This window comes from Tetrao urogallus, assembly GCF_951394365.1.
Source record: "Tetrao urogallus genome assembly, chromosome: 2".
NCBI lineage: Eukaryota > Metazoa > Chordata > Aves > Galliformes > Phasianidae > Tetrao > Tetrao urogallus.
This window is the reverse complement of record NC_136814.1, coordinates 7,909,807-7,930,762: the sequence shown is the minus strand read 5'-3', so window position 1 is coordinate 7,930,762 and position 20,956 is coordinate 7,909,807. Positions and strand designations below refer to the sequence as shown.

At 42.3% G+C, this 20,956-nt stretch overlaps 1 protein-coding gene across 2 annotated transcripts in view; it reads right to left on the bottom strand.

Annotated features, from left to right (window-relative positions):
- Positions 1–15,395, bottom strand: part of VPS54 (VPS54 subunit of GARP complex) — a gene marked incomplete at its 5' end in the record, with an annotated part of 34,495 nt that extends 19,100 nt beyond the window's left edge. The window contains 8 exons of one of the 2 annotated variants that reach the window (XM_079550485.1): positions 1,118–1,225; positions 2,170–2,296; positions 5,543–5,928; positions 8,933–9,064; positions 10,212–10,246; positions 12,718–12,796; positions 14,183–14,424; positions 15,260–15,395. In XM_079550485.1, the coding sequence (XP_079406611.1) occupies positions 1,118–1,225; positions 2,170–2,296; positions 5,543–5,928; positions 8,933–9,064; positions 10,212–10,246; positions 12,718–12,796; positions 14,183–14,424; positions 15,260–15,395 (1,245 nt within the window). The remainder of the gene's footprint in view (positions 1–1,117; positions 1,226–2,169; positions 2,297–5,542; positions 5,929–8,932; positions 9,065–10,211; positions 10,247–12,717; positions 12,797–14,182; positions 14,425–15,259) is intronic. The other variant, XM_079550486.1, reaches the window with a different exon arrangement.
- Between the last annotated feature and the right edge of the window lie 5,561 nt (positions 15,396–20,956).

Below are 20,956 nucleotides of genomic sequence, written 5' to 3'. Positions count from 1 at the left end.
ACGGAAAAATATCTTTGTAAGTTCAGACTAGATGATCTCCAGAGGTTCCCCTCCCAACACCTATCATTCTGTGACAACAGGACTCTGATCCTGTCCACTTTTCTTATTTAACAGGAAGTTACACTGGAAATTGGAAATCCCTTCCAGTACTTGAAGGGAGCATATAAACAAGAGAGGGAACGACTATTTACATGGGCTGTCAGTGATGGGACAAGGGGGAATGGTTTTAAACTGAGACAGAGGAGGTTCAGGTTAGATATTAAGAGGAAGTTTTTCACCCAGAGGGTGGTGATGCAATGGAACAGGCTGCCCAAGGAGGCTGTGGATGCCCCATCCCTGGAGGCATTCAAGGCCAGGCAGGATGTGGCTCTGGGCAGCCTGGTCTGCTGGTTGGCGACCCTGCACACAGCAGGGGGTTGAAACCAGATGATTGTTGTGGTCCTTTTCAACCCGGGCCATTCTATGATTCTATGCTGAAATTGATTAAACTTGGGTCTATTATTGAGCAGAGGTGTCGCCTGAGAAATCACAACATAAAGGACAAATATTTCTAGAAGACTGGGAAAAACACTTCACGACTGTAAGCAAGCTAGAAAACAGTGTTACTTGTCTGTTACCTGACCAAGCAGAACTCAATGGAAAAAAAGTCTCCTCGTGACTTTTGATATAGGTAAGTGAAAAAATAATGGAGACTGATGCACAGATAACAGCTTTATCCTGGTCTTACTCATTCATGCACATTGTGCTTTTAGGCCCAGAACAGCTGTGCACAGAAGGGGCATGCCCTTATTTGTGGGGCTTATGACAAACCGTAGCACTGGGGAAAGCTGTGTGCTAAAAAATAAAACAGAGCTGAAGTCAATGAATTCAGAACAGTGGTAATCATACAGAGAAAGCTGTGATCTCCTGCCATTCTTGGGCTGCCTACTCCCTGCAGAAAGTCTTCTCTGTAAACAGACCTGTGTGCTTCAGGAAGCCCTTAGTGCCTGCAGGCTCCCTAAATGTGAGACCATCAGCCAGCAAAAAACTTCAGAGCAGTCCTTACCCACTTCAACACACAAACATTTTTAAGAGGTCGAGGCAACCTTGTCAGATAAGTCAAAAACTTTGGGCTTACCTGTTTTATTATATTCTTTGCAGTAATAATCATTTCATCTCCATATATTTCATAAAAATTTAGCTTCCTTTGCTTTAAAAGTCCAAATACTAGTGATACAAGTCTCTCCTGTCAAGAAAAAGAAATACACTAAAAATATCAAGGGGAGAACAAGAAACTGTGCAGTAATAAGATAGCGTTCATGAATCAAACACATGGAGGACAGAATTTACATCAGTCCAGTGCCTCCAGACTAACGCCATGACTGAACAGTTCTAAGCTTCCTGTGGTAATAACAACTAAAGGAGTTCCTCCCAGCCTCTTTCATTCCCGTTGTGCTCATACAAATGTTTGTAAGCACAATTGGATTTCCTAAGCTTAACATTTCCTTGCCCAGAGCAAGAATGGCACTGCAGACAACTGCACCAGCACAAGTGAGACGTGACACACTGCTGCATGGAGGAGGGAAGAAATGGTCGGGCAGAAATGGGAGTATTTCAACACGACTGCCATGCACCACATGTCACAAAATCCACCCGTTATACAGGACTAAACAGTTCACGGGAGCTAGCAATTACTGCAGAACAGTGCAAGCACTCCAAAACCATTACAATAACTTCATTTTCAAGACCTTCAAAGGAATACACCCTTCAAATGAAGCATGCATTTGGGGCAGTCATATGCTTGATATAAGCACCCAAGAGTGCACAGGAAGACAGAAGAACAGCACACACAACCCTCACCACAAAAAAGTGAATTTTTATGGCCAAGCAGCAATAAGGGTCCACATTCTTTTCCACCTGTGTGTTGAAGTTCATCAAGTGCCCAAAAACTTATTATACATTTAAAACAGAAGCAATCGTATTTAAAAAATGAAGTAGTACTGGATCATGTTTCCATATGGTTAGTTACAATTATTTAATTAGACTGAGTACAGAAAGGTGTGGGGGGAATTTAGATGAGAAATTACATGAAATCGCAATGTTGCTACTGAATCAATTAGTCGGTGCTAATTAAGGATGTTGCAGATGCAGACATACTCATCAGACAGTTTATTTCAATAAGAGACATACCTCTTCTAGAATTTGGCAATCATCTTCTAGGGGTCTATTTAAATCATTGCGAGCGTACGTTGAAAACTCTGCAATCATCATTTTATCTATCAGCTTTTCCAGTTCACAGAGCTGTGAGCCAAGGTGCCTAAGGAAAACAGCCATTGAGATGTAAGCTAAATAATCAACCTGAAAATGAATCATTAGTTCACAGTTGAAGAAAATAACCACGCAGCAGGTAATTTCCATGCAATCATCAATGCTAGCTTAATGGGAGGCGTGAGTCTTCTGGTTCTTAGAGCAGCTGTAACCATGCATTTTTCAGAGGCAACATCAACTTGCAGTTGAAACACACAGACCTGAATATTAATGGAAGGTTAAAAATGGAAGCCAGACTTCTTTGGAAGGTGCTGAGTGCCCTCTCTTCCCAGTGAAATGAAGCAGAACCAAGAATATTCCATGTTTGTCTGTACCTAGTGCATCAGGTTCTTCCATTTCAAGTATTCAAACTTCTGATACAGTCACAGGAGATTTACTCCACACGGCCGAGATACAGGGATAGCTTTACATGACAGAATGGCTGCCAGACAACACAGGTGAATTTTCAAATTTGCCACTTTGATATCATTCTAAATTAATTTTTTTTCCCCCGTATATTACAGATTTTAAACCACATTTTGCAGACTGCTTGCATACGAAGCCACAAGGCAGCTCCTCACATCAGAAACGTTGAAGTTGAGCAGCAAGAGAGACTTGCAGTAAAATTCAGAGTTGGAACCTCGGAGGTGCCAAACACTCGTGGCTTTCCATGTTCAACTGACAGCTACAGTCACCAAGTATCTGTAGAAATCAGGCTGCTTAAAATAAGCATTTTTTCCAATGAGAATGAAGAGAAGCTGCAGTGTTTTAGATAAACCCAGCTACAATGCAGGGAATTCCTGACTTTACAGAGGCAGGTTGAAGCTGCATTGCTCACTGACGTTACTTTACTGCTGGCTTTTAGGTAAGCACAAAGATGCTCTTTGGTAAATTATATGTCTAACTGTGATTAATGCCATTAAAACCCAATGGCATAACTTCAGAGGTATGGAAACATTCAATGAGAGTTGGACAGTTACAGCTGGACTACAATTTGTGGACAACAGGCTGGCTATGAGCCAGCAGCGTGCCCTTGTGGCCAAGAAGGCCAAGGGTATAATGTGGTCAGCAGGGCGAGAGAGGCGATTCCCTCCCGCAGCTCTGCCCCAAGGTCACATTTGGAATACTGTGTCCACTTCTGAGCTTCCCAGCTCAAAAAAGACAGGGATCACCTAGAAGGAGTGCAGCAGAGGGCCACAAAGATGATACAGGGCCTGGAGCATCTCCTGTATGAAGAAAGGCTGAGACACCTGAGGCTGCTCAGCCTGGGGAAAAGAAGACTGAGAGGGGATCTGACTAATGATTACACACACCTAAAGGGAGGAGGGAGGCAAATGGATGAGGCCAGGCCCTTCTCACTGGTGTGCAGAGATAGGACAAGGAGCAACGACCTAAAACTTGGACATAGGAAGTTCCGTACAAACATGTGAAGGAAGTTGCTCATGATGAGGGTGATGGAGCACTGGAACAGGCTGCCCAGAGAGATTGTGGAGTCTCCTCTGGAAATACTCAAGACCTACCTGGATGCCTACCTGTGCAACCTATTGTAGGGAACTGCTTTAGCAATATGACTCAGTTTAAAGACATCCACCTTTTCATTGCACGTTATTTCTCCAGCTGTGCAATACACAGAGGCCACTGTAAGACGTGGGAGCAACCACACTGAGGCTGTTAGATACAGCACTGCATCTCTGGTGGGGGTGAGTAGTGAAGTTACTTACCTTTCTGAATAGCTACCAGCTAAGGCAAAGGGGACATTTCCAACTCACATCGCTACTTTCTGAATATATATATATATTTTTTAACCTCTACCAAACCAACCAAGTAGGCACTGTTCACAGAAATCCCTTTTTACAAGCCTGCAAATATGCTCCACACCCGACTATGATTTCATAACAACAGCATAGTCTTGGAGCACCAAGTATACTCTGCTGACACTGCACATAACTCAGGTTACTCAATTGCAAAAGAAAACGAATTCTGATTGAGGTTACAAGTTAGCAGAAGTACACTCAGTATCAGCAATGTAAGTACAAACATGACTCAACTGGATTCATTAGCCTTTAAAAAATAGTTTTGTTTTGGGTTTTTTTTGCCAGATTGTTTTTTCTGAGTTCTCTTCTACTTAAAATTTGGTTCTTTTTCTGAACCAGCCAGAATGACTGCTACAGGAGGTGCTCGTCAGCACAGAATATCCATGGTACGGTTGTGGAGCAATAACCATGTTTTTATTACAAAACTAGAACCCTGGATTGCAGGAACCATGCGACCTCAAAACGAAATTAAACAGTAACTCAGCTAAGCAGACAGCTCCCCAGCTTGCCAATACAAGTCTTAAAGCCTATTTAACATACTCCTGCCAACATCACAGTGGTTGCTTTGCATGTGACACTTTTGCAGCATACACAGCAGTTGTGGTCGCTAACTTTGTATCCACTAAAAGGATTCTGATGTACAGATACTCCTGCACATCACAGGTGATCCTGCCCAGTGCAGCACTACCTCCCATGTGGAGCTCTAAGTATCCAAACACAGTGAAAAAGCTATAGCAACAGAAGTTCAAGCCTCAGCTTTTCACTGCTTCTTCCCATCCCAACTTTAGCAGCTCACAGAATTGGATTTCTCAGCAGGATGAAGCAAGAGGGAGCACCCTCTGGCCACTGTAAATACAGCTTCTCCCAAGAGCAGACGCTGCTGAACACATCCTATGTAACAAGTTGTCATCCGACCACTTTTTGAGCCATGAGGTTTGATAGAGTTGCACTGGCTTTTGCTTGCAAAGCTCCTTCCAGCACAAGGGCAGGCTGAAGGTTAGGACCCACTCAGCTCCTGATACTTGAACATTCCTACCAGCATGTGTCAAGATCTGTCAGTCAACACAGGGATGAGGAATGCAGCTGTGCAGTAAGAGCTGGGGTGCTGTGGCATTAGGACTGCAGATCACAGCTTGGAAACCATCTCTCAGCTGTGAGCTACAAATCCTGCAAAATTAAGGTTCAGTCCCTGCTTGGGTGCTCATCCCTGTGCTCCTAAACCACCTGGAGACAAGAAAGGAGTATAAAGCATCTTAGTATTCAGTATCAAAACAAAATGCATCCAGCACATGCATCAGTCATGCTACTTATGCTATAGTCATATTTTATACTGTGTCCTATGAGAATAAAGAAACATGTATATCTTCCCCCTTCAGCCAGCAGAAGACAGAACACATTCAAGCTCTGCTCACATTTTAGTCAACTCCTTGATGGTTACCTACCGGAAACTGTGAATGCCTTGAAGTTCCTGCTGCAACACCTCCTGCGTTGTTGCTATCAAGTCCAAAGCTCCAACAAACTCAGAAGTAGACAGTAGCAACTGTACTGTGGGCTGCGTTTGGTGTACAGTAGCCATTAACTTCAGTTTATTGTATGCTTTTATACAATTATTTCTGGTGAGCGACAGTCTTAAAACTCGAAGAGAGCCTTCACACATTACTTTATCAATTTTGGAGATTTTCTCTCTAAGTAATTTTACAGCCTGGGAGGTTTTCCTGAGGTAGTCCTGTAACTCATGCTGAGAGGTCATTGCATGAAAAAATGCTTCAGAGCGCAGAGAAATCTGATGAGCAATATTGACTTCCACAATGTCCAGATAATGGCTCAGCTGGAAAGAGGATGGAAGGGGAAATCAAAAGGCACTGTTATGGCACGACATGTTCATCACCATGCAAAATTATACATTGAGAGTACTGCTGAAATGTTTTATTGCATCATGGAAATTTTGCTAGCAATCAAAAATGCTACAGTATTCCATTAAACCCTTTGTCAGAGTAGCAAGAAAATAACCACCCGGTATGGCTTGTTCAATTCTTTCTACATGAGCTCAAAATCACTTTGGGAAGGCTGACCTGATGCATACCCTGCTTGAAAACGACAAGGCAAATAGTTTTAAAATACCCAAGCTTTTGTACTGCATGGTCTGCACGCTGGCACCATTACAACACAGCCATTAACCTTGAGATGGGCTCTCAGTACTAGCGTGCAAGTAAGAACAGCACACGTGTGCAAATATGCTATGTACTGAGAGGCATTTGAGTTGATAAAGATGCAGCATGACTGTGTTTGATGGAATTACTTTGGAATGGCTCTGTTCAGATAATAGGTTGTAGCATCATCATTGCAGAAAAATCCTCAGGAGATCTCTGGCTGCAGTTGCTTTTTGACAACCAGTTTGTGCTGCTGTTAAAGTCACTTCATGTGCCATGGCACTATGGGATTCCCAGAGACAAAATAGGCCTATGTGTTCGGAACCTGAGATTCAAAATCTTCATGTTGAACAAATGCAAATGCATTCTGCTACCAGACCAATGGGTTGGCCTGATTATCTGAGCTGTAAAAGCTCTGTGTTCTGGCTCATGCTGAATATGCAAACTTAAAGGACTGAGGTATTAGAATGCTCATCTGAATGCTAATACTCAAATGATCCGGTTTCTAAGAGCTGCCAAGCACTCAAACCTCATGCTGGATTCCAAAAAGCCTATCCAGAGATGGAAAAAAGAAAGTCAGTTACACAGATACTTTCATCCCGCATACTTATAACAGTGGAGATTTATGCAGTGTGCAAACTCATCTTTTTTGTAATATATTTAAAGCAAAAACATCCTCCACCAATCAGCTGTGACACATCTAGCCCATAGGAGAAGCTGAGATGGACTGTGACAAAAGGATCAGGGAAAGGTTTATTATGATAATTTATATATATGATTTTTGCAGCCAGATGCCCAAGGCCTCTTCACTATGCCAAGTATTGCAGAACAAACAGAATAAAAATGACAACACCTGCCTCGAAGAGCTTACAGTCCCGATGTAGGGCAAGAAATAGAATGAGACAGACTAAAGACAGACTAAATTTTCAGAGGGAAACTGCTCAAGTACATAAGCAGTAAGAGCCTAACTATGCGTGTTTATAGCAGGTTTTTCCAAAACCTGTTGCAAAATAGCACTGGGATCTAAAGTGAAAGTGCAGCAGGATAACTATCTACCTATCTGACTGATGCAAGCAAACTTGAGGCAGTTCAGAGCCTTTAAAAAGCAAAAACAAGAAGTGTGGGCCCACTAAGTAATGTAATATGGTTTCATGCATGTGGTTTGGAAGGCAAAGGACTCTTTATGCTATTTAGGTACTTTTTATCATCTCTCTAAGAAAGCATGACTCACAGCTATCTACAGCCCTATCCCTGCCCTGCTGCAGCAACAGGGGCTCTGGATCTCCTTCACTCCAAGTGCTGCTGAGCATCCATCCTGCTGCTGCCAGCCCTGCACCCAGGCACTCCCCAAGTTTCAAGCTTGTGCCAGACACAGCTTTTTCATCTTTGCACAGCAAGTGCCACGAGCAACTACAAAGTAGCAATCCCAGAGGCAACCTTTCAGTATCGTGGACATGCAAGGAAAGAGCAAGCTACCTTGTAGCAGAGCCTGCCTGGTTCCTCCTGACATGGAGGGAAAGCAGGAAGAACAACTCCTCGAGATTTGCAAACATCTTCCAAAGGATTTTGTGTTATTTCTTCCCTAAGGTGCCTCTCTTGTTTTTTCTTTTTTTCGTAATTTTTTTTTCATTTTTTTAAATTTAACTCCCAGAAGCTTTAGTAAATTAAACAGGAAGGAAAATCTAAGTTACAGCAGAACCCAAAATTATGTTCATTTCCTATAGCTATTTATTTTCTACTCTGACTACATAACCTAACGTCAAAAAAGCATAAGACAGGACTTATCCTTGAGTGAAGCAGCTCTGCTTCCCTGCTCTCCAACACACCAAAGTTCTTTGTAAAATGCAAAAATGGATCAGTACAGATGACTTGATAGCAAAAGGTAAGAGAAAACTCCTGACGTATAAAAGATCTGGATTTTGGATTTCTTTTAACATAGAGACCTTCAATTTGAAGTTTTCTTGAGATGCAAGAAAGCAGTAGTCTTAACACGTGTTCTAAAGCCTCTGCTGTTGCCTTCTCATGGAATTGCTCTTACTTCTTCACAGCTCCATGTCTCTGAAGTTGTCAACGCATACCTGCTTCCTCAAAGAGCCAATTAATGTGCTATATGCAGATTTTTTGCCAAGTTTTTACAGATACATTTATTTAGAAGGGAAAGGAGCCCTCCCCAAATAAGATACTTCCTGCATTGTTTACTAATAATCTGTAACATTTCAATATTTGAAGGAGCATAAAAACAGGAGGGGGAACGACTGCTTACAAGGGTAGATAGTGATAGGATGAGGGGGAATGGTTTTAAACTGAGACAGGGGAGGTTTACTTTAGATATTAAGAGGAAGTTTTTCACACAGAGGGTAGTGAAGCACTGGAACAGGCTGCCCAAGGAGGCTGTGGATGCCCCATCCCTGGAGGCATTCAAGGCCAGGCTGGATGTGGCTCTGGGCAGCCTGGTCTGCTGGTTGGTGACCCTGCACACAGCAGGGGATTGAAACTAGATGACCTTAGAGGTCCTTTTCAACCCAGGCCATTCTATGGTTCTGAGATAAAACTTAAGTTACAAAAGTCCACGCACTAACATCTCAACAACAAGCACAGGACAGCAGCAGTGGACTGGACCGCTAATAGTTTCTTTGTAGTGACAGCTAGGGAGAATAACAACACATGGTATCAGATCCTTACCTTTTCTTGAAGTAACTTGGAGGAAGCTGCATCACGACTTCCTTTTCCACCAGCAGTACTAAAATGAGACCATGGTAAAACGGCATTAAACGTTAAGGAATCTTCCAAGGCAAAATCTGGTTTCATAAAAATCTGAAACAGAGAAATAGAAGAAATAAATGCATCTCTCTTATCCGTACGTACTCCTTTCCAGTTTAACAGACATCCTGTTTCACAAAACGAACGTTGATCTTATTTGTTCATTTTTCAAAAGTCAAATTTTCTTTTATCAACTCAGACAAATTAGTTCTAGACCTTATAACTGATTTACTTCATACTTTAAAAGCTTGCACAATCTGACAAAGCATCATCTTCCTAGAATCTGAAGGGAGCTCCAAAACGACCTGTGTTATCAAGCACCCAAGATGATAAAATATCCTAAGCATGAAAGCATAGGTAACACTCAATTGCACATGTATCCCTAAAGGAGCAGTGCAAATATTCCTACATAGCAGAGGCATCTTACTGCTGATATATTCATTCATGGAGCCTTAGTTTCCAGCAGACCAAAGATGCAGCCAGCTGCCCACATGCACCAAGTGCTGCTTGGGAAGGAACAGAGCCTGAAGCCCATCTCCTTTAGCACAGTACAACAAATGTAATGGTCTCTGAAAGGCTTGGTCGTGTTATTTTCACTTAACAAAACTACCACAGAGCTGGGGCACCCAGCTGGACAGCACTATCCCTTTCTCTGTTTATGAAGTGTAATTTTAATAGATTCAACACAGGCTATAGCATCCCACTATACTCGAACATTTTTGCTTATGGGACTTCAAACAATGCAGTGATTGCTGCTCAGCTGCATTCATAATCAGCATAATCATTCATAATTAGCACAGAGGTGCTTTACTTGAGGATTAGAGGAGTGAAATCGACTGCTAATTTGTTCACACTATGTAGTACCCAAACTTCTGCCAAGCCCTTCGGTTTCCCTTTCCTCCTGAAACACAAGATGGCTAATTTTGCCTAGCTCTAAAGTTTTAACTGTTAAAAGATTTTTTAAAATGGCACGTGTATCCTAAAATCATGGGAATCTATCTCAGGATTAAGATCAAGGAAACAAAACAAAGACAATAAGCAAAACAAACAGACTGTTCTTAATTTTGGTAAATTCTAAGTTCTAGAGATCCTCTCACTTCAATTAATTTGGACAAGTCTTCCACATACAAGAGAGTACATTCATGTATTCAAGACTCTATGAGAAATTCTTATAAAAGCTTAGAGTTCAGAAAAACCATACCTTAGGTACTTGTTCCAGATCTGTCCTGGATTTATCTAAAATTAAGCAAAACACAAGTAGTCACTCATGAGCAAAGAACTGAAAACAATTCCTTGAACACTATTAAATACTACAAGGAATTTTTCAGAACAAAAATGCCACACTCCTCACAGCGAGTAGACAGGTGACAGGGCCAGAAATTGAAACACTAGAGGCTCTGGCTGAATGTGAAAACATTTTTCACCAGGACAGTCAAGCAGGCTGTCCAGAGGCACTGCACACTCTCCATCCTTGAAGGTTTCAACAGCCTGACTGGGTAAAGCCCTGAGCAGCCTGGTCTGCCCACACAGCTGAAGTTGCATTAAGACAGCATTTGCACCAGTGCCCCTTCTAACCTGAATTATTTTGACTCTTTCAAGCATCCTGCTGTGCTTTGCAGTTTAGGTCTCGTGGTTAGAGTGTTCAAAGGTGCTCCTACTTGGCTGCTTTGGCAGTGAAAACATTAGTAGTACAAAGCAGTCTACTTTGGACCTCACATTTCATCATGCAGCGTTCAATCAGCTGCAAAGAGCCAGTAAAAGCCCATCTAACATTACCCCAATTTTGGTGATCCAAATCAAAGCTGCTCATAGAATGATTTGTGCACAGCACTAGGAGTGTGGATGCATAACAGCTGGCCAGAAGGATGAATAAGAACTCAGGACTAAGTCTCAAACACACCGAGCACATAGCACAGAAGCAGCCTTCTTTCTGAGGTAAGCTCCACTGAACCTTGCATGGGATGAGCTAGTTGAGCTGGGAGAACGAGTACATTGCAGTGTAAAGTGAAGAATTTTAAAGCAATAGTGTCTATCTGTCTTTGAGAAGTGTGGCAAACACCACATCAGCATTATCCCCCACATTTCCCTCACCTCTTTGTCACCTTACAGATATTGAAATACAGACCAACTCTTACACAACTAAAAGGCCTGGTCTTGTGGGCTGGAGTTAGGGGAAAACAGGCAATGCCAAAAAAAAGAAACTACAACATCCAGAGCTTCAGATTACCTAATGATGCTTCAGTGAGGAATTGCCCATTTACACAAACCAGGAGCTCCCAGTTACTTTGGTGACAGAGTCATTTTCTTTCTCAAAACAAAAAACTCTTTCAAAATGAATTAAGCTAAGCCTGAAGAAGGAAATTCTATTTTACAGTATGTGCCATAAACAGACTCAGTCAGGGACAGCTGCTTCAAAAGAATGAGCCCAGAGAAACTCTACAGAAGGGTATCTTTATGCATGGAAAAGGAGGAAGAAAACTGATTGGAAGAACAACTTAATGAAGAGTAAACGTTTTTTGCTTTTTGCTGCATGACCCATGGATCATTTATACAGATGAACCTTATGTTAACATTTTTGAGAAAACAGTTCAAAAGAACTTAAACATTTTTTTTCCCTTTGTTTCTCTCCTTCCTTTGGCATTTATTAGCTGAACTATTTCTGAAAAGTTTAGAAACTCCACCTTGCTACAACTGCAGACACCAAAAAGCACTTTGCTAAAAATGATCAGAGAAACACCTCTGCAGAGAAGGCCCTTCAGATCCTGGTGGCCAACGAACTGACCGTGAGCCAGCAGTGCACCCTTGTGGCCAAGCATCCTGGGTTCCATTAGGAAGAACACCGCCTGCAGGCTGAGGGAAAGCAATCCTCCCTCTAAGCAGCATGGTGAGACAACATCTGGAACACCATGGCCAGTTCTGAGCTGCCCAGTAGAAGATATGAACACACTGGCCTGTCATTGGACCCACTGCATAAAGTTGGAAGAGGGACCAGGGTGTATTCTGCATGAGGAGAGGCTCAGAGGCCTCAAACTGCTTAGCCTGGAAAAGCTCTTAGTAACATTTATAAGTATCTGATGGACAGCTGTAAAGAAGTCAGACTCTTCATATGCCCAGTGATAAGACAAGAGGCAAAAAAGTACAAACTGAAACATGAAACATTTCATCTTTTACTCTGAGGGTGGCCAAACACTGAAAAAGACTGCCCAGCGTGGTTGCATAGCCTCCATCTGTAGAGATAATTAAAACCAAACTGGACAGAGTGCAAGGCAGCTGCCTTCGGTGACCCTGCTTGAGCAGGGGGTTTGGACCAGAGCATCCTCAGGCATGACTTCCCATCTCAGCCATTCTGGGATCCTCAAGGCAGACAAGCTGGGCTGGCCCGTTGCTGCTGCTCTTCTTTGCAAAGAAATTTGGTGCAATGGTTTCAGCTTATCTTAAACAAAAGAAAGTCAAAAATACTGCCAAGGACTAATGACCTGCCAAGAAAGAAATTATGAGCAGGTCTCACAAGCATTTCGACCTATCAAATATCAGCAGCCATCATGAATGAGCCTGGTCAATTATGGCTGGGTTTTCAATTATTGTTACAAAGCAATCACCAGCAGCTATTTTTGCACATGAAGCCTATGAGCAAGTGAAGGAAATAATCAGTGTGTTACAGAATTCATGAAATAAATGACTTTTTAATGATTAAAAGAAGGCTGTACCATAGGTGTGTAATAGAGTCCTGTCGAAGGTATCTTTAGAAGGACAAATATTCTTGCATCTTTCATGAACTTTCTCTCTCTGTAAAACAGAAAATACATTACAAGAATTACTCTGAGAAGTTAAAAAAAAAAAAAACTTTTTCTCTGAAACAGAACATTTTCAGGGAAATACAGTGCATTCTGCTAAATAATTCTGAAAGTTGTGCAGTAATATTTCTTTCCCTCTTAAAAACTCAGATGATGTTTGTCAGGTGAAAGGACCGAAAAGTTCAACCTATGATAAAGTTGTTTCTTCAGTATCTTTACAGGTCAAGAGAAAACGAACACAGAAATTACTGAAAAGCCACAACAGCCTCTCTATGTAAGGAGATAAAACAATAGATCAATGTAATGACAACACTCATCTGCTGTCTGATCCAGACATCACATTAACACACAATAAATGCTTTTTCATTGCTAGTTCACCCAGCTGAAACCAAATATCTTGGTTTGTCATGCTGAGCTTCAAATTTTATCTACAGGTACAATCAACACTGGTGACCACAGCAATTAGAAATTGCACTTCTGAAGACCACCAGTGTTATCTGGATCTCTGCTAGAAGCTACGTCATGCTTCAGTTCCCTCTTCCCAAAACCTTCTTTGCTTTGCAGTCACTGCATTCATTACACGTTAATTTTAACAGATGAGCTCTTAAGTATTTTAGGTGTTGAATGTGTGAACAAATGGCACTAAAGACAATTCTCTTTCACATACTGCAACGACTATTTACACAGCTAACACCTCCTGTAACTCATTCTCTAACAGCAGAAAATTAAGAAAAAGCTACAAACCAAGGAAGCAGAAAACAGTGGGAGACTTCTGTATGTTCTTTCAGCTCAGGAAAGAAAAAAAGAAAAAGAATGTTACTACATACTTACTGACACCTGTATTTTAAAGAGTTTTTAGAAGTCTCCTACTGGCCCTGGCATCCTTAGATGTAGCTTAAAATTTCCTGTTACGAAAGAAATCATCAAGATAATAGTTTAACAGGTTCATGTATGAATTTTTACATTGGAGATTCTTTAAAAAAAAATAATAATAATTCTTGCAGCACGTAGTTATGCTCTAGATTTGATTCAAAGGTCTGAAAATGTTGAGCTGTAAAGCTCACACACGAAAGAATCCCTACAGAAAAAGGATTAATAATCAGAAAGAACTGACATAACTGTAAGCCCTGGCACAGAGTACAGCATTCAGAAATACAAAAGAAAAAGCCTGGCATTGTCTAGAGAGAATTCAGACATTTCTCACTCTAAGAATAATGAGACAAAACAAGAAACACCTGATGGAAAGTCAACAAGCACTGGAGAACAAATTAATCATCAGCTAACTGTATGATGCACTACTAACAGGGACAATCTCTAATTAGGAGGAGGTTCTCACATCTCTTTCTAGTACTACATGCATCTGACTTTGGGTTCTTACCGGAGCGATTTCCTGTTGGTATAATGCAAAATGTTCCTTGGTGATCTGTGGGAGGTAGAATGAAGGCGTGACTTCAGTGTCCACAAAGTCCACTCCCCATGTTTTTGTAAAGAAATCAGATTCCCTTTTTGCTAACCTAGGATCATTTAGTGCTGCTGGGAGATTGACTTTGGAATGATAAATAGTCCATCTGTGCTGATCCGCAACTAGAGACGGGCTGTCACATAAACTACTGGCATCGCCTGCAGCACAAAAGACAAGACAGTTTGTTAAGCTGAGAAACTGAAAGCCATAGTTTTTGTTAAAACGTGGTTCCTAAGCAAACCGTGTTCTAACAGTTACACAATGGATCAGAATTACCTACACAAAAGACATGTTACGTCTCCATTTCTCCCAGCGCTGAGACATTTCTTCCATCAGATTAATCAGTACAAGTTTTGAACACAATAACAAACCCACACTCACCATCTTTAGCTCAACACCATTAATTTACACCAAACAGACAGGAATCTAATCACTTAGACAATTTTTTCCACTATCTCAACTGATTACTTGATCAGAAATAGTTCAAATCCATTTGAATTATATTCTGCAATTCTTAAGATCCCATCCTAGCTTGGTATAACACAGCAGCTATAACTTTGGTAGGTGTTATGACACTGCTAGGGACTTATTACAGAGGTACAGACAGGTTTGTCTTTTGCTTCCCACACAGAGCAAGAGGGCTCTGTGTATTCCCAAGAAGTAAAGCAGTTGGGCTGCAAGCACGCTGGGTAGGTCTGCTACAGGCTCCCACAGAATATACCTTCTTTTGGCATGTGGTACAGTGTATCATCACCCTCAAAAGATCCTACATATCGTGTGGAGATCTAATTAGAAGCTGCAAGTGGGAAGGCTCTCCCATTGCTCCAAAGGGAGCCGGGTGGTATAAAGCAGAATGATGGCATACTTTGAAATAAGACCAGAGCTTATTACGCTACGCCCAGAATACAGCAATATTTGACCGAAGAATTGAAAGGGGATTTCTGAGTTCACAAATGTAATTGCATTTTCACTGTCTTTGCCCACCAACGTTACCTGTAGGCTCCTTGGGACACACATCAGGCAGTGACTGCACGGGCTGGAAGCGTTTTGCAACATCCTTTTCCTTTTTAAAGAAAGCATCGCTGCTGTTTGGCTGAGGCACTGGTGAAGAACTGTGGCTTGATGCCATTGCATAAAATCACCACTTGATAAAAGCTAAATGAGAAACAATAAACATCCAGGCTTCAATGAAGTTACATAGAAAAACATTTTAAAGACAAAACCAGAAGGCAGAATGCAACTTCACAGCCCGTTTCCTCCCCTGCCCTCAGGAATGAAGGTTAGTTCAATAAATGCAGACACAATAAATGTTAACAGCAACAGTAGCAGAAATCTTTCAGGCACTTCGGCCTTCCCGTCACCAGAACTACTGCAGTTCCAGCACACACTCTCAGGGTACATCTCCCTGGGAGATAGCAGGGAGCTTGAGTAAACAGCCCAGCCTTGTATGTGGGCACGGAGCTGCTGCCTGCACCCGTCATCCTGCAGCTGCTCCACGCTGACTCAGTAGCCAACTGCAGAACTACTGCAGGTGTGCGAGCTCACCCAAACCTCCCCATCACGCACAGCTCAGAGGCACTGATCCGAAACCTCCCCTCTCAAGGGAAATAAACACATCTTGCAAGATCTTGGCATTTAACTACCAACTCCTAACAGCATCACTTACACTGCAGCAAAACTCTTTCGGAAAAAAAAATAATTCCTCTTTCTAAACTAGGCTGGAAGCATCCTGCAAAACAATTCTAATGTTGAGCTAAGATACACACAGCACTAGGAGAGCACCCAATGAGCAGGAGCACAAAGCAACAAGCACTGCAGCAGGAATGCTGGTCAGGCATCCGGCCATCTGCACTTATAGCAGATAGAATCATAGAATGGCCTGGGTTGAAAAGGACCACAATGATCATCTAGTTTGAATCCCCTGCTATGTGCAGGGTCACCAACCACCAGACCAGGCTGCCCAAAGCCACATCCAGCCTGGCCTTGAATGCCTGATAGACATGTGCCTTATTCCCTCCTGCTGCCAACATGGTAAACATGCTTCTGTGTGCCATAAGTGACCACTGAAGAGGTGAAAACAGCTCAGCAGAACCCTTTCCATAAGTGTGCAGAGGAGCAGGAACCCTACGCTCCTCTTCAGGGGAGCGGTGGTTGTTTCCTATGTAGTCAGTACTGAATTTACTAATTGAGATAGAGAATGGGAGCACAAAGGGAAGTGTGGGTGTAGTAATCTGCCACACCTTCCTTAGACAACATCAGTCTCTCTCCCCAAAGCGTCCCAAAGAGAACTCTGTTACTACTTCTGTTAGAGGGCGTGTGTTCTTATGCTCTTGTCTTGACACTCTCAACCCATATTCTTTGTTTGTGAAGCTCTTCTCTAATGGAACGGCTTAGGTTGAAGGGACCTCAAAGATCAAGTTCCAGCTCCCCTGTAGGGAGGGTTGCCAAGCACTACATCAGAGCTGCTTCAAAGTCCTGCACTGGCAGATTTTCTCCCCAGAAGAGCCTCTGTAACACGACTCAAGGTCTGCCCTAGCCAGACACATGAGAAGCTAAAGCCATTTGTAGGAAGCACTGAAAACCTTCACTCTTGCTCTCGAGTCTTCAATTAAGTTTCTATCCTTTCTCTGTAACAAAGTATTGCTCCAAATAATATCCTACCATGTGACTTGTCTGAAGCACATAAAACGCCTAGGCCACAACGCTAACTGCATTATGAGAGGGCAAGATTTAAAGTAAACACAAAGATCAATGTAACACTGAAGACAAGTTCGGTACTTCCAAGTTTTCAGACACAAACTACTTTGGTATGGGTATTTTTATTGCTCATCACCCTAAAGCACTCACACTGCCTTTACATACTGACAAACTCTTAAAACAGAGCGAAAAGAGAACAATGAAATGTCAATGCAAGCAATAACCTTCATACTATTGAGTGGCTTTCAACAAGATAAAAGATTCACAGACAGAGAAGCCTTCTTAAGTGGCTAGCAATACGATGCTGCACTAAATTATTCATAGTTAGCAGCTATTCTGGTAGACTCATAAATCAGGGCTTTATGGATAATTAACCTTCCGAACAGCCCCGTTTGCACAGAAATAAACCAATCTGTACTGCCAAAGCCAGGCATCCCTCAAACTGCAGTCCTTACAGTAGGAGGCATTGCTTCAAAGAGAGGGAGAGAAGACAACTGGACACAGTTACTAGCATTAAAACCAAATTACAAAGGGAAACGTGAGAAGACCAGGTGAAGGCACACACCCTGCCCCACACCCCAACCCCTTAACGGACAGATGAATGAAAAACAGTTTCACTTGCTCACTCACACATCTTTCTTCGTGCTATCCAGCTAAAGACTTCACAGACAAATGGATTTACAACCAGCCATCTGAATGAGCGTTTTAAACAGTGTGGTGAAAGACAAATCTGCTGATTTAAACAAGAAACAGTGATGTTCAACGTTAACACAGAACTAAACTGCTGCAGACCTGAACCCTTCCAGCCTCCCATGCAGGTGCACTGCAGCTAACTAGAGCTACCTCATAAAGCTGTGGGCAGGAATTATGCAGTGGGAGCCCTCTGAGCCTCCTGCTTAGAACAGCATAGGTGCAGCAATAGGAACGTGTGTCTGGGTAACAACGACCTCAGTTTTTAAGTGGCATATGATTAGAACTGTGTTAGATTAACTCTGTTCTCTCCAGTAATCACCATAATTTACTCACGTTTTGTCTGGCAACACACATTAAACTAACACAATCAAAAAACCGAGGGGATCAGATCCTGGGGTAACAATGGAAATACTCACAGGATTAGAGCTACATTTGCTACACTCCTGCAAGATATTAAAGCTATTCTGTGCTCACTGCATTAACTCCCTTAAAGGATGACATGAAATCACACCTGCTACCTATCCTTACTGCCTGAACACAGCCGTGCAGCATGGGATAAAACGTCAGATGATATATGACCAATGCTTGGCTGCTGTGCAGTCAGCAAAGCAAGAGACCTGAACAGTCAGCAGTACCTTAAACACATCAACTCTGAGAAGTGCTGTGATGACTCCTCTATGAGTTCAGTTTCACCACAAAGCTCTCAGCACTTAGAAGAGCACAGCAAACAACACGACTTCTGAGTGTTACTCAGAAGTAATTGCACAGAATGGCTGTAGCTCCTGTGCACCTGTTGGTTGGATATTTTTTTTTTTAGAACTATTAATATTTGCATGAAGTTCCTCAGAAATTGCCTCTCCATATTCTAAGGGCTATGCATGACATTTCTGATATGGTAAGATTTGAAGCATCCAGTACACACACTACACGACAAGAGGCACAAACCACATCTCACCTATCCATGGTTAGCTTTGTTCTCAGGTCTCCTCATTTTTTGGCAGCATTCCATTACTACTATTGAGCAGTTTTCTATTTGCTACTTAAGGTAACTGCTTTTTTTGGGTTGACTGTTTCTGCTAGGAATCTTCACATGCGCACATTCGAGTTTGTAAAGCCACAATGTACACTAACAACACAAATTAGAATGTATGAAACCAGCACAATTTCTACAAGGAAAGGAAGGAAGTAGTAATTTCTCCTTTATCTACACACTACCTCCCAAATGCTATTAACAGCAGCTTCAACTTTAGCTGGCAGTTTTGATCAGCTGGTGCTACACAGCGCACCCGAGAGCTTACTAACTCCAGATACCTCCCCAGTTCAGAGAACCTGCTCTCCAAACCCTGTTTTGGTCACGAAAACATAACAACTGAGAGGAGACACTAAGCACCCAGGGCTTCAAGCTAACCACACAACACTGAGCAAGTTCTCCTTTAAGTATTCCACATCACTCAAGATGAGAGACACTCATATAATACCACCAGGTACCTCTGATCAATACGCTCTGCTCCCAGAGGTGAGCTGAGAAGTTTCTCATTGGGAATGAATGCCACATTACAGCTGCTGCTGCCTTCCATCGCTTTGTCTGGCAACTATAGAGTGGAATCAAAACATTTTCAGGTGCTGCTCTGGCTCACTAATGCCTTTTGGAGTAGAAAACCATCAGAAGCTGCTCACAATTCATGTTAAAGCAAAACATTTCCTTTCCAGAAGTCATAAATACTGGAGATGCTGCCTAAGAAAAAGGATACCTGAAATATAACTGAAAGGGAAGAAAGCAGCAGGGACTGTTTCTGGGACCCAGCAGTGTGTTTCTTATTGGTCCAGTCAGTGTATTTACACTGTCCCCAGAAGTGTAGGTTTTCCACTCCGTTATTATACAGCCTTTTATTAAATCAGCAGGATTTAACCTTGTAACAAGAAAGCCATCACAGGAGTTAAGTACAAACCACCTTTGTAAGACAGTGTGTAGCAGCCTAGATTAACGCAAGCTATATCTTTCAACCAGCTAATTCCTTGGACTGAGATTTCCACGCTTGCCCATGTACCTCAAGACAGACATCTCTTTCAGCAAAGGAGCTGAGAGTTAGCTTTCAGCTAAAAGGTTTAAGCAGTTCCAGAGAATAAGGGTAAGGCAGTGCGAGCTGTTCTACTAACTCAAGTGCTTTCTGAATACTTATCTACATCCTAGGCTTTCAGAGCAAGCAGTAGATTGTCAGGGAGGTGGCAAGGTGGGAGTCAGAGGAGAGCTGTGACTTGTATCCATGCCCAATCAACCCCGTTTGGTGGGCCTTTTAACAGCTCTCTTCCTTGTGCAACTTGGAGAGGAGCCTGTGTCAGCCCAGCCTTCCTGAATGCCCAATAAATAGGCACGTATTTCTAGTCAGACACACGAGTGTACCTCGGCACATTCCACACATCTTCTAACAGTATCCCTAATCTCATCCTCCTAGACTGAAGGAACACCTTCCCTGCACAAGTGGTGACCACCCAGATTAGCTTCACGGGAACAAAAGGAGCTTGACAAGGAAACCATGTATCAGCTGTCAGCTCCACTCATACCCAGATGTGCTGTCACAATCCAGCATGTTCTGCATTGCCTTGGGCTGTGCTGAACCACGCCATGTTACCTTCCAGCATCCCATGTACCGGGACCATATAACAGCAAGAGCACTCACTCACTCTGCCATCTCATAGGGGTTCCCTCACGTGGGGAAACAGGCAAGAAAAAAGGAACCTGACTTTAGGAAAGCACTGTGGGTGGATTACAAGGCCAGGGCAAAACAGCACCTGATTTTCATACTGTGATACTTTGTACAGGTTTCTTTTGCCCTCTCAGCTGAAATCACTGATAAACATTATCCCCCAAAGCCCCTGTCACTGAGTAGTCTATGGTTGTTTGAGTGCACGTACTCACTAATTATTCAGAATAATACACAAGTGTACACATTTTGTTAAAAGTCTGAAAGAGAGGTATCTCCCTATAGACAAACCATCTCTGAAGCTGTTATTTCACAGTTCTCCAGGTACTAAATGAAACAAATTAAATGGAACATCTGTGCTATATCCAATGCACCAAATGCATTTCTTCTCATCTGGAAACCTAGTTTCCCAAGGAAGAAAACTAATTTGAAGTCAGAAGGCAGCTTCTGCACTGGAGGAACAGACTTTCCCACAGCTATTTAGGTCAGTATGCGTCAAGTTCTTCAATGCCAGGAGCAGCAGAATCATGCAGAAAAAAAATTAAGAAAGCAGTAAAAAAAAAATGTGTATCAGACAAGAGAAGGTCTCGTGGCTATT